This window comes from Sinohyriopsis cumingii, chromosome 11 (genome assembly GCF_028554795.1).
Source record: "Sinohyriopsis cumingii isolate HCF-2022 chromosome 11, ASM2855479v2, whole genome shotgun sequence".
Lineage (NCBI taxonomy): Eukaryota > Metazoa > Mollusca > Bivalvia > Unionida > Unionidae > Sinohyriopsis > Sinohyriopsis cumingii.
The window spans coordinates 107,791,601-107,807,415 of NC_142971.1; the positions used below are offsets into that span (position 1 = coordinate 107,791,601).

Here is a 15,815-nt window from a genome sequence, read left to right on the forward strand (position 1 = left end):
CCGGGTTCTTCCTCCACCATTAATATTGGCCGCCATGTATGGCCTATCTTGTGCTGAAAAGTGGCGTTAAACTCTACAACAACAACAACAACATTCTGATTTTGGACTCATTCTGTTGTAAGTCTGCAGATGTGTTTTATGTTGTACTTAGATATTATTCGAGAATAAAAATATTTGCTTGGACTGTTCAGTGGAAATTGAAAGTGCCCATTATTTGGTCAATAATGTTATTCTGGAACCAATGTGAATTATTAGAAGGAGTTCTGGACATCACCATCTTGACAATATAACGATTTTTCGCAGACCAGTACATTTCCAGTTTTGAAATTAATACAGAACTTTTCATTTATTTAGGACTTTCAACTTTGTCAGAATATTCTGGATTCGCATCATAATATTGTAAGTTCCTCTCACATTACCATTTATGACTTTGATCATTAAATTCTTTATTAAGTGTTAGAAAACTTGATGCTTTCTTTCTCTTGATTTCTCTCTCTCTCTCTCACACACACACACACACATGTACCCCACACACACATTGTCCATGATAGTCATAGACTATACTGAATTATAGTAAGATCACCTTGTACCGGTAATGAAGTCCATGATACATAGAATATTACCACCACTAATGAAAAAGAATCTTTTACAATATTTGCCATATAACAGGAACAATGTTATAATGAAGGGTCTTATAGTGTGTGTGTGTGTGTGTGTATGTGTACTCTTACTAAACTTAAAAGTCAAGAGAAAATCTTCACTCCTGCACAATTGAAAGACAGAGCAAAATCCCATTTAGTCTAACATTAAATGGCACAATTGTATGAAATGGGAGAAAATACAGATTTTAATTGTCCCATATCTTTTCAACCATGTGATATTCATGAGAAGGCCTACACGATCATTTGTATGCACAAAACATATTATAATGTCTTGATGCTATTTCTGCACTAGCAATGGACGTGCCAAAGGCAGTCATGAATAACTTGAGATTTGGCCAAGCCATGTATGCAATATGTTATATGGGTACTCTTGCAACTCCAGCACCAATCCGATGATCTACATCATTTTCACATCCAACATATGTAATGTTTTCTGGAATCTAATCCAGAACCAAACCAATAATATAAATACTGAGCAAATTTACTGGCACAATTTCTGGTGGTAACAAAATATTAGAAACCATACGTAAATGTAGGTTTATAGTTAGCACAGCAATTTACATAGTGAGTTCCAGATGCACTCTGAACATATCAACTAAATAGTTATGTTTTCTGCCAGATATTGGTTTATACTTGATGATGGGGTAGATTCAAGCCAACAAAAGAAAAAGAAAATAACACTGTATTTATCTATGTACAGTACTAATGCAACTGCGAACAGAGGCCTGGCGATCATAAAACTTTCAGCTTGAGATTTAGATCATGAGATTGGAATTTCACTCTCAGCCAATCAAAAATGGCTTTACAAAGTAAAGCTTTTTAAGATTGGGTGTGACAAAATCTCACCCAAACCTGAGCTCAGACTTACTATGATTTTCATGTCTGATCTGCCATAACTTAATGCATCAGGACTGAAGAAACTTGAACTAGAGTCGGAGTTTGACTTTCCTCAACCAGTCAAGAAACGGGTGGGCATTAAAGATTGTGCAAATACTGTAGAATATTATCATCTGTATCACTGATGTGAATTAAAATTAATTGCTGTTTACTGTTATCCTTAGACCTGTAATCCTATGCTAGAAAATAAATATCTTGCATGACCCTAGATCTCTCAAATGCTTAATTCTGTGAATGATCTGTAAATCAATCTTCCTGAATATGTGATGAAAATTAACCTGTAATTGGCTCTTGGCTGCTGTAAACACATGTGGAAAACAAATATTGGAATTATTGATCTGGTGTAGCCTCTCTATTTGTGAACAAAATACCTTAAGACATTACACATTTATCATGGGAACTAAAGATCAAAAAGAGTCTTGGTTTATATCTACCTAAAAGCAAACAGCTGTGGCCTCAACTTTATTGATCAATTTAAAGTCTGCTCAAATCTAATTGATTAAACACAAACCAATGCAATAAAAGTGTCATATTACCCAACAGTCACACAGACAGATTTATACTGTAATGGCTACAAAATAAATGCCTGATTTTTCCTTCCAGGCTTTCTAAGTATTTTGCAAGTTACCTTAATTACCATCTATACTCACTCATAAGACAAGTCCAACCACAAGCTGCACACAGACCCAGATCTACCATCGCATAAGTAGAACAAACAGCCTAGACCATGATCTGCAGGCACCTTAAACTGCAGCAGATCAGGATCTTTGCTGTTTGCAGTTTGACTCGACTTGTATCCAGTACTAGTGTATGGATGTCATGTTTGCATGTACAAACAATGTCATTTCATGTTAACCCTGTAAACATTTACAAAACCTGTCTTCCGTTGAAATAAATACATGATGTAATTTTGCATCCTGGTCTTATTTTGTCCAGTAAAGTAGTATTTCACAAATGCTGATGATGCTGGCAAATTGAGCACTATATGAAGTCCATGCTCTAGATCGAGGACAGCCCCTGTGCAAATGAACAACCACATGAAACGTATACACAAGTTTCTAAAATGTGAGACTTGAAAACATATGGTCTCATGCAAAAAGTACTCAACCAACAACCAATTACTGCATTTAAGTCACTAGCAGCAACCACAACATCTAAAGTGAAGTATATGGCAGCGGTGTACTGAAATACTAGCTATCATTTGTTTGTGTGGCCACACAATATAGCTGCGGGGGTGGGGGGGAGAGAGGGATTCAGAACTTTTTGCATTGAATTAAACCCCTTGTACAAAAGTGATTGGAAAAACAATTTCCAAATACTGCCTGACATTACCCCGCTGCTTTTGGCCTATTAGATAAATCAATACTTCCACAAACTCATCGTGAACATTCTGTAAGCCAACAGAGCAGATGTTTGGTTTTATGTGAGGTTGAGGAAAGACAAGCATCTGACTGACAAAGATCAAACTTACAAAGGTGCTCTTCATATTGGCTGTTAAATTTGCTGATAATCAGTAATGTTATAACACCAGACTCTAACTACTGAACACATGACCTCTGCTTAAATCAGTCAGTGCACTTGTATGACTCCATTCAAACATTTCAAGGATTAAGCAGCACATCTGTATTCAATTAATATGAACAATTAGGTAATACTGAAGGTCCAGTGGGCTAGTGCTGGTAATAATATGATAGGTCCATGGCCAAGGGAGATTAATCCCTGACTACAGACCACAATAAATTTCAGGCCCTGCTATGGCATGTGTCAATATATATTGCAATAGACAGCTTATGATCTGATGCATATTGACTTGTGTAAAGATTAAAGAGTCAAACAAATAATAATTATTCATGGTTATTGAAGATTACAAGTAACTTTTATGAGTAAACTTCATGGTGAATTGATTCTCCACTTTTTATATCAATGTGAATCGAAATGACAAAATTACTGATGGATTTGTTAATCAGTTCACACCTATCTGCATGTGGATTATGATGTTTTCCAATTTAGAACAACAATGGCAGATATCTCTAACTTTGATCACATCATTGCTGTCATTGGTGTACTTGTACTGCAACCACAGTATAGAGAAAGTAGCAAAAAACTATCAATATCACCTGACAATTCTTCTACAATAATGAAGATAAATATCAACTGCAACACAATTACATTCTAAAACGTACTTCAGCTGAAATTAGTACCTTTCAAAAATGGAACATTCTATGCTGATCAACCTAGTTACATGTATAGACTAAGTAGTCCAGATGAGTTTAAAAAACTTGCATTTGTTATTTTTTAAATTCAATTTTTTATTATTATTTTTAAAACAAAAAACAATTATAGATTAACTGAATTGAGGAAGATGTCATATCATATTGCCTGTCTTGTTTAATCTAACAGATAAGAACAGGTTTACATTCTGACTAGTTCACATTCGTATCCCAGTTTATATGTAATTTCAAGTTTTTGTTTTTTGTTTCCATTTTTTTAGTGTAAATGTAACTTTTTACATATTATTTTAAGGTGCACACATTTTCAATGTGACCTTTGCTGTTAAGTTGCATCATTATTTACAAATATGCCAATTTGATTTCAGCTTCACATTTTTTCTTTCAGGAGTGTGAGGAAATTATTTAATTATTTTAGTATTCAATACTAAACAGGAAAATTCCACTGCTTTGATCAAAATCTTTTGTCCATGTGCTGAAAGTGGGAGTAAAGAATTTTGTGGAAAAAAAGAAAACAATTTGACTAATTTTCAATTTAACCCCAAAAATGGAGGACTGTATGCATATACTAGCAATTAATAGCATGTCTGCACAATAATAGCTTGACAGTGTTAATTAAAGTCAAGTGCTAAAAATGCAAATATAATAAATTCAAACAAAAATTAAGGAAGAAAACAGTGAAATAAATGTAAAATTTCAGCATTAAAGGAAAAAGATAAAAGATGTTAAAATTCTGTAAAAGGTTTATAAATACAAACAAAATATAATTTAACATCCTTAAAACAAAGGGTTCTCAACATGAAGATACAAGTCTTGAAATTAAAAATAAAAATTTGATCCTATTCCAATAATCTTTACACTAACACCAGATATATCTTTATACAGTCTGACAAAGTCTCCAAGGGGAGAAAAAAGGAATGAAACTGTAGTAAATAAGAACTCACTAAACATTCCGAAGGTCTCAGGTTCAATCTCTGGTGTAACTGTAGGTACAGAATATCTGATAAGCTAAAATCCAAAACAATTATGCTACTAAATGACTGTATTTGCCATCAATGTCTGGGGATCAAAAGATATCTGGAACTCAATCCCCCAACAAAAAAAAATAAACAAATTGTTTTATCAAAACCAAATAAATTTGAAACTGTGTTCATTTGTCTTTTTCTTTGCTAAAACCATGGAGTGCATTTTAAGTTTTTCTTCAAAATATTTTTCTAGACTACTACCTCTATGCAATTCAAAAACAGTCTGTAATCAATCATACAGTTTCAAGATTCAAAACTTTCTTGTTGACTGACAGAAAGTGCAAAGAAACATCCATAATAAAAGAAATATCACACAAGAAACAAAATCTGTAAAATTGTCTATTCTGCAGCAAAATCGCAAACTTGTTGATAAGTACAGTATTTCCAGCAAAATCTGCAAGCATGAACACCATCAGTGCCACTCAACCACCTATTCAAATGCACAAATTTAAATTGAATATGTTACTTAATTTTCAGGATGATGTAATAAGACAAATGCAGACTGAAGCATCTAAAACTTGACCCTTTGGGAAAAGTGACCTTTATAAAAGCAGTTAAATATATATCAACTCTCGGTCTTTGAATAAATTATGAGTTGTCTCCTCATTAGAATCTCTCAAGCATCTACTACTGTTCTGGAGATGACAAAAGCTACAACTAAATTTAATTATACTGTATAGAAGATGAGGCCTTCCAAATATGGCTTGTATCTGCCAACATATAAATGTGATATTGAGGTCTGCTCCATAGATATTTTACAATTATTTTTGAAGCAATTACTGCTGCTGTTTGGTTCACAAATGGTGAAGAGAAGAGGTTTAAAGGTGTGTGTGTGTGTGTGTATAATGGTTGAATCAAACAATCAATGAGATATGACTGAGGTCTTCCCAATGCCAAATTACAACATTAATTGTATGGAGTTAATGTAAATTCTGGCACAGTTACTTGTACACTGCGGGCATAAAACTAAAAGATGTGCAACAACCAGAACATATATCTACATAGTGGCACAGCTCTAGCCTATACTCAACCAAGCTCTAAAGCAGCATTCCAGAATATGTTTGTTAACAATAACTTGTTCAGATTGTGCACTATTATGTGATCTCATCTGGTCATGTAAAATATACATTTTCATGTTTTTCAGAGAAGAGAAAAAAGTAACTGTGGTACCAATTTTATTTAGGACCAAACATATACCATAATAAGCTTTTCAGTGAAAACCACATGTTGATATGACCATCCATGTAGGAATAGCAATAACAAGATAGCAAGATGGCCACAGTAATAGACATACTAGAAGTTAGATCAGCACCAATTTCATTTAAGACCAACTTGACATCATCAGATGTCTTTACGTAAAACCCCATACTGATATGACCATCCAATCAGGAGGAGCAGCAATAACAAGATTTTGGACCTCACAACTTCATAATTTTCACTTAAAACCAAGTAGACATAAGAAATATTTTAGTAAAAACTAAAATCAAGTAGACATCATAAGAAATAAGTGAATACCCCATGTTTATATGACCATCTATGTAGTTGGAGTAGCAATAACAAGATTTTCAAGATGGCCTCTGTTATGGGCATATTGGAGGTCAGCTCATCACTATTTTCATTTAGGACGAACTTAAACATTATAAGAAGTCTTTAGTGAAACCCCATGTTGATATGATTATCCACTGATGAGGGGTAGCAATAACAAGATTTTCAAAATGGCTACCATGGTGGCCATACTGGATGTCCAAGCAGCACCATTTTCATTCAGGACCAGCTAGTCCATAGGAGTGGAGATAACAAGCTTGTGCTAATGAATAAATGACAGGCAACAGACCACCCCAAGATCTCTTCTAATCTATGACCACTAAAGCTAACAAAATTGAACAAATTTCTGTAGCATGGCACCAACAAACAAGTTCCAATAAAATTGTGATGGAGAGAAAAAGAGAACTATCATCATTTTCAAGAAAGTTGCTCACTCTGAAAACGGCCAATCTTATAAAATTATGTAATAAGTTCTGACTACACAAAAAAATTTCCCAAGTGTTCGCATATAGAACAATAATGGGAAATGACTCTAAAGCTGGTCAAAGATGCAGATATTTTTAGTACTGATCTTTAGGTCACAAAAAAATATTTTGCAGGGGAAGAAAATTATTAAGCATTTGTAAAGGCATACAAACAATGGCCTACATAGCATGCACTCATATTATCAAATCAGTTTCTATGATACTTGTGTCAAATTTTAACAGACATGAATAAAGCCAAAGGAAACCATGGAAAAAGTAATGATCAACAAACTTGAGAATTGTTTCCATGGCTATTAACCTCTGGACATTTCCAATTTGCAAACTTGCATTCAGTTAACACATTATCACCATAGTGATACCATCAACATACTAGTGGGACATTATATGATAGCATTAACATCTTTTTCTACTTAAAGGATGCATACAGTTTTCAAACAATTGTTGACCCAAAGGCTCATCTTGTTGCCATATATTTAGAAATATTTAAAGTTAGAATAGTAGAAAAAACATTTAATGATGTCATCACACTTCAAATATTAAGACAAGAAAGATGCTGGAACTGGTAGTATTATAAAAAAAACCACAGACTCTGTTCTGTGATCAGTACGAGTACTAGACCCTAACGCTTATTTACTGCAGAGCAGAATTTGGTGAAATCGGCTACTTCTGCCTAACGGAGTCCTGTAGAAGGACTTTGGGACCGTAATGGTGAAAATGAAGGTTAAATGTGTTAATTTATAGTACCGGTGTTTTTTTTCGTGTTGTCAGAGATTTCTTTGTACTTTACTGGTCACTGGGATCAAGTGGAAAAAATGTCTCATATTAACTCCTTGTAACTGACAAGTGGTTTCCTGACATTAGAATCTCTTTGTTTTGAGGTGAAACACACTCAGGTATGCATGCATATATATATATATATATATATATATATATATATATATATATATATATATATATATATATGTGGCTAACACTGTAGAACTTTCATATGTGAACAAAATGGGTGGCAGCGTTCCTATGCTGCATATATTATCATTTGATATCTTGCTGTGGTGTTATCATTAAGGACATCTGGTTAAGTGCTTCTCACTTGCTGGGAAAAATGAATCTGGATGCCAATAGATTGTCTAGAAACATAAGCAAAGTTTCTGAATGGAAGTTAAGTTTGAGTCACTAATAATTAAAGTGAATAGACATGCAGATTTAGATTTATTTGCTTTGCGGTTAATTCACCAACATCTGATTTTTGCTTCATACAGACCTGCCCCTAATGCTAAATTACAATTGTCATTATTTCTTTCCATCTTTCAGTCTGTTGGAAGCAGTGTTGCAAAATATGGCCCAAGACAAAGCAGACCTAACTGTGGTAACACTAATATGGCCAACACAGCCTTGGTTTCCATGCCTCCTGCATGCTGTAGTCCTTTTTTTCTGCCACTCTGCCCATAAGATTCAGCACTTGGCACGCAACCTGCAGTTATGCCCCTCCTCCACATATCGAAGATGGGTATTTTTCACTTGTCATGACAACAAACACAAATAAAGGATAATGAGACAATCCATGGAGAACAGCTAAGCAACAGTTATGACGTCTTCTCCAAAAGTGGATGCTATTTTCAAGTAAAAGACAGATTAATCCACTTGACCCACCTGTGACTTTTGTGACAGAGTTTTGTCTAAACTGATCTAGATCTGCAATTTCATCATTATGGTTACTTCTCATTCTACTCTAAGCAATATGTTTTACTTAAGAGATTTATGAGAGGTGTGTTCATTGCCAAGCCTTCATTTCCAAAGTACTTCTTTGTGTGGGATGTGCAGCTAGTGTTCAACTATTCTCTTTCTTTACAAGCAATGACCAATTGACATTGAAGGAACTGAGTATGAAGTTAGCCATCCTGCTTGCTTTATTGACAGGACAGAGTAATCAGACACTTCACCTTTTGCATACAAGTTAATTCTGGTGCTAATATTGTACAAATATACATTCCTTCTTTGCTGAAATAATCCAATGCAGGGCTTAATGTGGAATCCTTTTTTTAAAAAAAAATCATTTTCATTTGACAAAAAATGTTGTTGTTGTTCATAACATTACTTGCAATGGACTAAAGTGTTGTGAACTTGAGGAAAGTTATTCATCAGCACACAATCCCCATATAAAAAAGTTGCCCAAGGAACTATATCAAACTGAATAAAGACTATTATGAAAAAGTAATTGTAATGATAAGTCAGTGCTTCAGGCTCATAATACAGGGTTGCATCTGTTTATGCTGCCAGGACTAAAGGCACGCAGTGAGGTACAATCTTGAAGGCAGCTGCGTGGGATAGTGCCTGTACTTTAGGAAAATCTATGATAAGCCTGTTTTTGAAAAAGGAGTGAATTCAGTAGAAAGGTACTGAAAGAATTTCATAATGCTAAATGTAGTTGTTGTTAATATTTTCCGTAAATGGAAGCCTCTGTTTGAAATTTCATGGGATCATGAGGTACTTGGGGGGAAGTGAAATAAAAAAAAATTAAACTAGACTTACCAAGTAAATGTTTGATTGTAATTTCATTAACCCCGTAACTGCCTTAGTGATCGTCTGCCCACCCTTGGTATTTCCCAACTGATAAAACAGTGAGGCTTCCATTTCTTATGCTCAGGACTGATCAGTAATATGACCAACATCATCGCATGTGATCAGCAAGTCACTTATGGGGTTCATAACATTATAAACAAAAACGTCAACTTGGCAAGTCTAGTTTAATTTTTCAATTTCACTTATATTGACCCTAAAAGTTCATTTTGCTTTGCAATAATTTCATTACAAAGAATTAATAATCAAAGTAAATACTGATTTTGTGTCAAAAATACCTTCAAAAAGAAAGGTGGTAAGTTAGATGTTTTATGTTCTGTTGGTGTTAATATGATGATCATAAATGCCAGAAACTACAATACTATTTACAAGGCAATCTATGGAATTACTGCCAAACACCTGCCCATGATCCTTGAATAAAAAAACAAGCTAAAAATTCATCTTTTGTAGCCCAATCAGAAGCAAATTCTGACTGTGGATGTACCCAGTTTCAGTACTACATGTAATAAAATTAACGGTTTTATCCAATATTTCAGCAAATAAACAAATTTAAAAAAGGATTTCTACTACATAAACTGTTGCTGGTTATCAGCTGTAACCAATTTTTAAGACTGCTATTTTTGTTGAGAAGCAAAACAAGAAAAGTTTAATATTTTTATCAAAGTTGTAATAGTATTTGATCAGTATTTTAATCATCTGATATGCAAAACAGAAGTTTAAATGACTTTTTTGAACATTATATTTTCAAGTCCCTTCTCTCTTCTTTTAGCATATCTACCCTTTTCTGTCTTGAAGGAGAAGTCATTTCAAGCAAATATTAGAACCAGCATGGTCCATATTAAATTTAGCCATGGTTACATTGACTCTTCAAATTTCTTGCTACACTCGTTATAATAATTTCTCTCCCAAAGACAGTATGGTAAGGGACCTGGATTTTTATTGGGAATTTTGTATGCTCAATTTAGGGAAAAATGGGAGTGTTTTGGGAACTGGGAAGGAGGCTGAATTTCAGTCCCAAAATAAGCCCAGAAATATTCCTGTTACAGATGATGATACTGAACATAATGGATCAAGACAACAAGGTCTATGGATATTAAATCTCTGCCGAACATTAAGCATTTGCTACAATATCAGGAAAACACAGCCGGTGATGTTCCATGTTATATCAGCTTTATCTCACTGCAACAGTATATCAGTGGAGGAAGCACTACAACAAATTCCTTATGTATTTTCATACAAAAAAGCATTTCTCAGCAATTGTGTAGTCTGGCAATAAGATGCACTCTTTCAACAAAAACGGTCTAACTGCTTGAATGACCCTGTTGGAAATCATTCTGAACTTTTTTTCAGGCAAGCCATACTGTTCATACTTCAGAAGATAAAAATGGCATTAATTTCAGTCATAGGAACAAATATAATGATTAATGTCCGTAGATTTTTGGCAAAAATACTAGTATACACACCTAAAAATATTCAAACCACTGATTCATAACTGTCAAGATTCATTAACAGATCAGTATTTTAATTCATGAATTTTTTGCTCTTTATTACAATAGTTACTAAGATTTAGTATTTAGAATATTTTTGTTGTTTCACATGGGTTACTTCTGAAATCGTGATCACTCACCTAAATTTCTAAATTTATCTACACATATAAATAAAAAAAAAAGACAGATGTCTAGCTTCTATTGAGAATGTTCATATAGCTATACAACTGTCATTTTCCCAAAGGTATCTCATAAAATATGAAACTAAATATGTTTAGTAGTTATTCCATCTGAACTCATCATGACAAGTTTGTGTGGTCACACATTCTGTACTGGGTCTATTTTAGAACAGAATATTTAGGAGTGAAATCCCCTCCTAAGCCATTTGAAAAATGGGAGAAAATTTCTCAATAAAGGATTTAATGAAGTAATAAGGTGAAAATATAGTGCACAACATCTGTGTACTTAGTCGATGTTTTTGCACAATTTGTCTGAAATTAGTCAAACTCCTGCAGTTGTGGATCTAAATAAAGACGACATCTATGTACCATCAAAGTCTAAATTTCCTCAAGTATGACAACTTGTGAAATATTGGGAACATTTAAACTGATTGAATAAAAGTGTGTTATTTTTACATAGCTAAGGTGCAAGGGATCCAAATTCACTTACAAATCAATACTTTTATATTATCATCTGAGGCTACTCTTTTTTTTCTATCTCTCTAAGCATCACAGAAAAGTATGGGAAAATGTATCTTGTAAATAACTGTCCATAAATGTTAAAGCTGAAAGAGTATTTAAAAACTCATCACATTTGTGCTGGACAAAGATCATAAAACACAAAGAAATGCTATGTCCAATTTACAAGTGGTAATTGCTAAAGTCTTCCATTGGTCTCCTACATTTATCAATAATTTTTCTATTCTTCTATTGCAGAACTGTTATTGTGAATTATATTAAAACTGTACAAGTACAAACTGTACAGGTATTTTTACTGTTCATCATTTAATAAGAGACATAACTATCAACCACATCACTTTACATGTACTATGGTCTAGTTTGTGGAATGTAACATACACTACTAAATGTAGATCTGTCTAGTAAGTTAAATCGAAATCTCCAAGATAATGAATTGTTAGAAGTCAATCTCCATTTTAATCGGATTGCTGACAATGAACTTTTAAAAGTAGATCTTGACAGTAATCACACAGCATGTAGATCTAAGAAAACTATAACCAAGACTCAACTACAATGGTTTTCCTCCATCTGGATCCTGGACAATCCACACTCTGCCTGTAGATTCTTCCTCAACAACAGTGGTTACAAACTAATAAGTAAAGGTCAATAATATTTTATATCTGGTTTTATGATATAGTTATTCATAATGGCGCAGTTATCTAATAAAATCAATTTGTGCACAATAATTTTGGTTGTAAACGATGGGTGATTGCTCAGAGTTTGACAATGTATACACATGTGCCTGTCTTGATATTTCTGTAATAAATTAAAGTAATCTGATGTCAAACAATTTAACAATTTTCTTAAATAAAGATGAATAAATAAATACTTACCCACTAAGAACACCAAGAACTAGGTTGAGTACAAAAAACGAGCCTATGATTATCAAACTAGTGAAGTAAATCCAAGGCCACTCGTTGCCCATGGCATCATTTATCTGAAAATAAAATTAAATATATAAAAATATTATTATATCAAAAGGAATTTTTTAAAATTACATAGTTTGATAACATATAATGCTCAATATCACTGACACTTTATGCCTTTGAAAATGGCTCTACATTTCTGAAAGCATGAATATGAGTGATGTTTGTCTGTCTGTCCCTCTAGCATTCTGTTAAATCTATTAGAACATCTATCAATTCGTCTTGTTCATATACCTGATCTAAGGATCTTAAGGAGATTGTATTGAAACTTGGCAGGCACTTAGTATGTGACTATCCTAAAACAAATTTTTACTTCAGCAAGATGTTTTTTTGTACTATTAAGTCATTAACCCCTAGAGATTCTTTTCATTTTCACGAAAATGGGTGTAGGAAACACACTTTGGTGGTAACTTCTGAATATATCCCAAAAATCTGCTTCCAAGTGATTTTTCATTTAGTTGGATGCCTAGTCAAGTTAGAAACATCATTTTTCATGCCTATTTTGCCTGGGCATGTGGCAAAAGTGAGAAATTGGAGTTCTTTTTTGTTCTCTTTTTTTTGTTGCTTATTTGTGTGCTGGCTACTTTTTCTCCAAATCCCTAACTTATCCTACTTTTTGCAAAGGTTTACCTGTCGATGTGCACCTCAGACTGGTTTTGCCTTCAATCCCAGGCCAAAATGTCAAAAATCCCAATACAAAATCAGATTCTGACAATGGGCACATTTTAGGTGTAAAAATATGGGGTCTCAAAAATACATTTTTCCCTCTGTAACTTTGTAATGCAAGTAGAAAGTCCAGATTATTTGGTATCACTGTAGAGCTATATCAGTCTTTTTGTCTGTAATTCCACCCACTTTGGTGTATCTTAAATGACCCTGATGTTACTGAGCTCAGAAGTAGGGTACAATCTGATGATGAATAAATGTGGTGCCAGGGGTTAATGGGTTAATCAGAACAATTCAAAACTCTAGCTGGCATGGTATGGATTGTTTGAAAATGAAGGACATGCCCCTGTTCAAAACAGGTGGCTGTTTTGTTTATGTTTCAGAAATATTTTTGAGGCAAATTTCCAGAAGAAACTGAATCTGATAGACACACTCACTGATTTAAGATGTCTGTAACTCTGTGTACTGAATTATAAGGTGATCATAAAACATTCATAAAGACTCTGCAAAGTCGAAATTTTCATGACCCTAATATTGTATTGCCATATTTTTACTATATCGTAGAGAGTATCAGTCTGAGTGATTGTGTTGAACGATTCTCAGCAAGGTGCACTGAAAATATGTTACCCGACAAGATAAAGGTTTCAACTCATAGGAAATTGTTTTTTTTTCCCCATTGATGACTGCCTGAAGACTGCTGCCATTTATACCTGACAAACATGTATTGACTGAAATGTACTAATGCTAAAGAAGCAGCCAATTTTGTTAAACATGTTTTTCTGTATTAGTGTAATGCACTGCAGCGAATCAGAAAGGATTATGTATTTTAAATCTCTATGATATCAATGCTCTATAATTTTTGCCAATATCACTGTCACACTGAGTCCATCAATACATTGCAATAGGAATACAAGATACCATTGTTGGCAACTGCCCTCTACATAGCATGCGAGAGACTTGAGAACTTTACTGGATCTATATTACATCTATAATATCTACTTATGCAGAAGTTTCCACAGTGGTACAATATATGCAGACTAACCTGCTACTTTGGTCACCTCAATATAAAGGTCAGGTAACAACACCAATCCTCATATTACAAGCACCTGTAACATTTTTTAATGTGTATGACATGTACCTAGTACATACAGAAAATATGAGTATATATTCCATGACATGACCTTGCATCAGATCACCTCTGCATTATATGCCATCTTGACGTATCAGTCCCTAACCCTCCACCTCTATCTGCTACTAAGAGAAACCTCCATATCATAAATAGAACCAAACTAATGCACGACATCCAAGCTAACCTAACAACTTGCTTACCTCCTACCGCAGAACAACTCGATAACTGCCTGCGTTCATTGCTTGACAAAAATGCCCCAGCTACCAAGTGCAGAGTATCAATTCAAAAATGTTCTCCATGGTATAGCAGTGTTAGGGACCAGCTTCGCACTGCTAAAAGAGACCGTCATAAAACTGAGAGGCTTTGGCTTTCCACCAGACTCACTATTCATAAGCAAATCAATGAAGCTGCTAAGAAGAATGTTCCAAATATAGTCCATGCAGCGAAATCAGCCAACCACACTACTAAGATCATGGAAAGTTCCAGCTGCAAAGAGCTCTTCGAGATTACTAACAAGCTAATGTCAAGGAACAAATCAACACCACTTCCAACTACCTTCTCTCCATTCGACCTTCCGGACATGTTTGCAAATTTCTTCCATGACAAAGTACAAACCATTGGAGATAAGCTTGACACCACAATTTCAATTGACTCGTCACCATACAGTTGGGATACAGAATTTGAGTGGCAACCATTAGCGGCATTTGATGTTGTTGTTGTAGGGTTTAACGCCATTTTTCAGCACAAGATAGGCTATACATGGCGGCCAGTACAATTGGTGAAGGAAGAACCCTGGAAAACCCCGGGAAGAACCATCGACCCATGAGAAGCTAGTGGCAGGCTTTCTCATGTACCAACGTTAGCCGAGACTGAGACTCAAACTCACGCAGACAGAGGTGAGATGGCAGTGATCTGTAACAGTGAGCGCTTTAGACTACTTGGCCACTTGGGGTCCCAGCAGCATTTGAACCTATCGATATGGATTTTGTACCTATAATCCTGATGAAGAGTGCACAAAAAGTCATGTGAACTTGATCCAATTCCAACATCACTGCTGCTTGAGTGCTTAGATCCAGTATTGCCTTCACTAACTGATGTTATTAATACCTCTCTCTCATGCGGGGAATTCCCATCATTTTTCAAAACTGCCATTGTAAAGCCTCTGCTGAAGAAACCAACACTAGACCACAACGATTTAAAGAACTACCGTCCAGTTTCTAATCTCCCATTCATACAAAAAATCTTAGAAACGGTTGTTCTATCCCAGCTTGTATCTCATCTAAATTCAAACAGTCTTTTTAGCAATGTACAATCTGCATATCGCCCTTGCCACAGTACTGAAACTACTCTTTTAAAAGTAGTTAATGACATTCTCTCTGCGTTGGATAGTGAAAAGATTACAGTCATCACCCTCCTTGATTTGTCTGCAGCATTTGACACAATAGACCATG

At 34.5% G+C, this 15,815-nt stretch overlaps 1 protein-coding gene across 1 annotated transcript in view; it reads right to left on the bottom strand.

Annotated features, from left to right (window-relative positions):
* Nucleotides 1-15,815, bottom strand: part of LOC149789247 (muscle calcium channel subunit alpha-1-like) — a 335,403-nt gene that overhangs the window by 193,134 nt on the left and 126,454 nt on the right. The window contains exon 6 of the mRNA XM_089975421.1: nt 12,477-12,580. Coding sequence (XP_089831547.1) covers nt 12,477-12,580 — 104 coding nt within the window. The remainder of the gene's footprint in view (nt 1-12,476; nt 12,581-15,815) is intronic.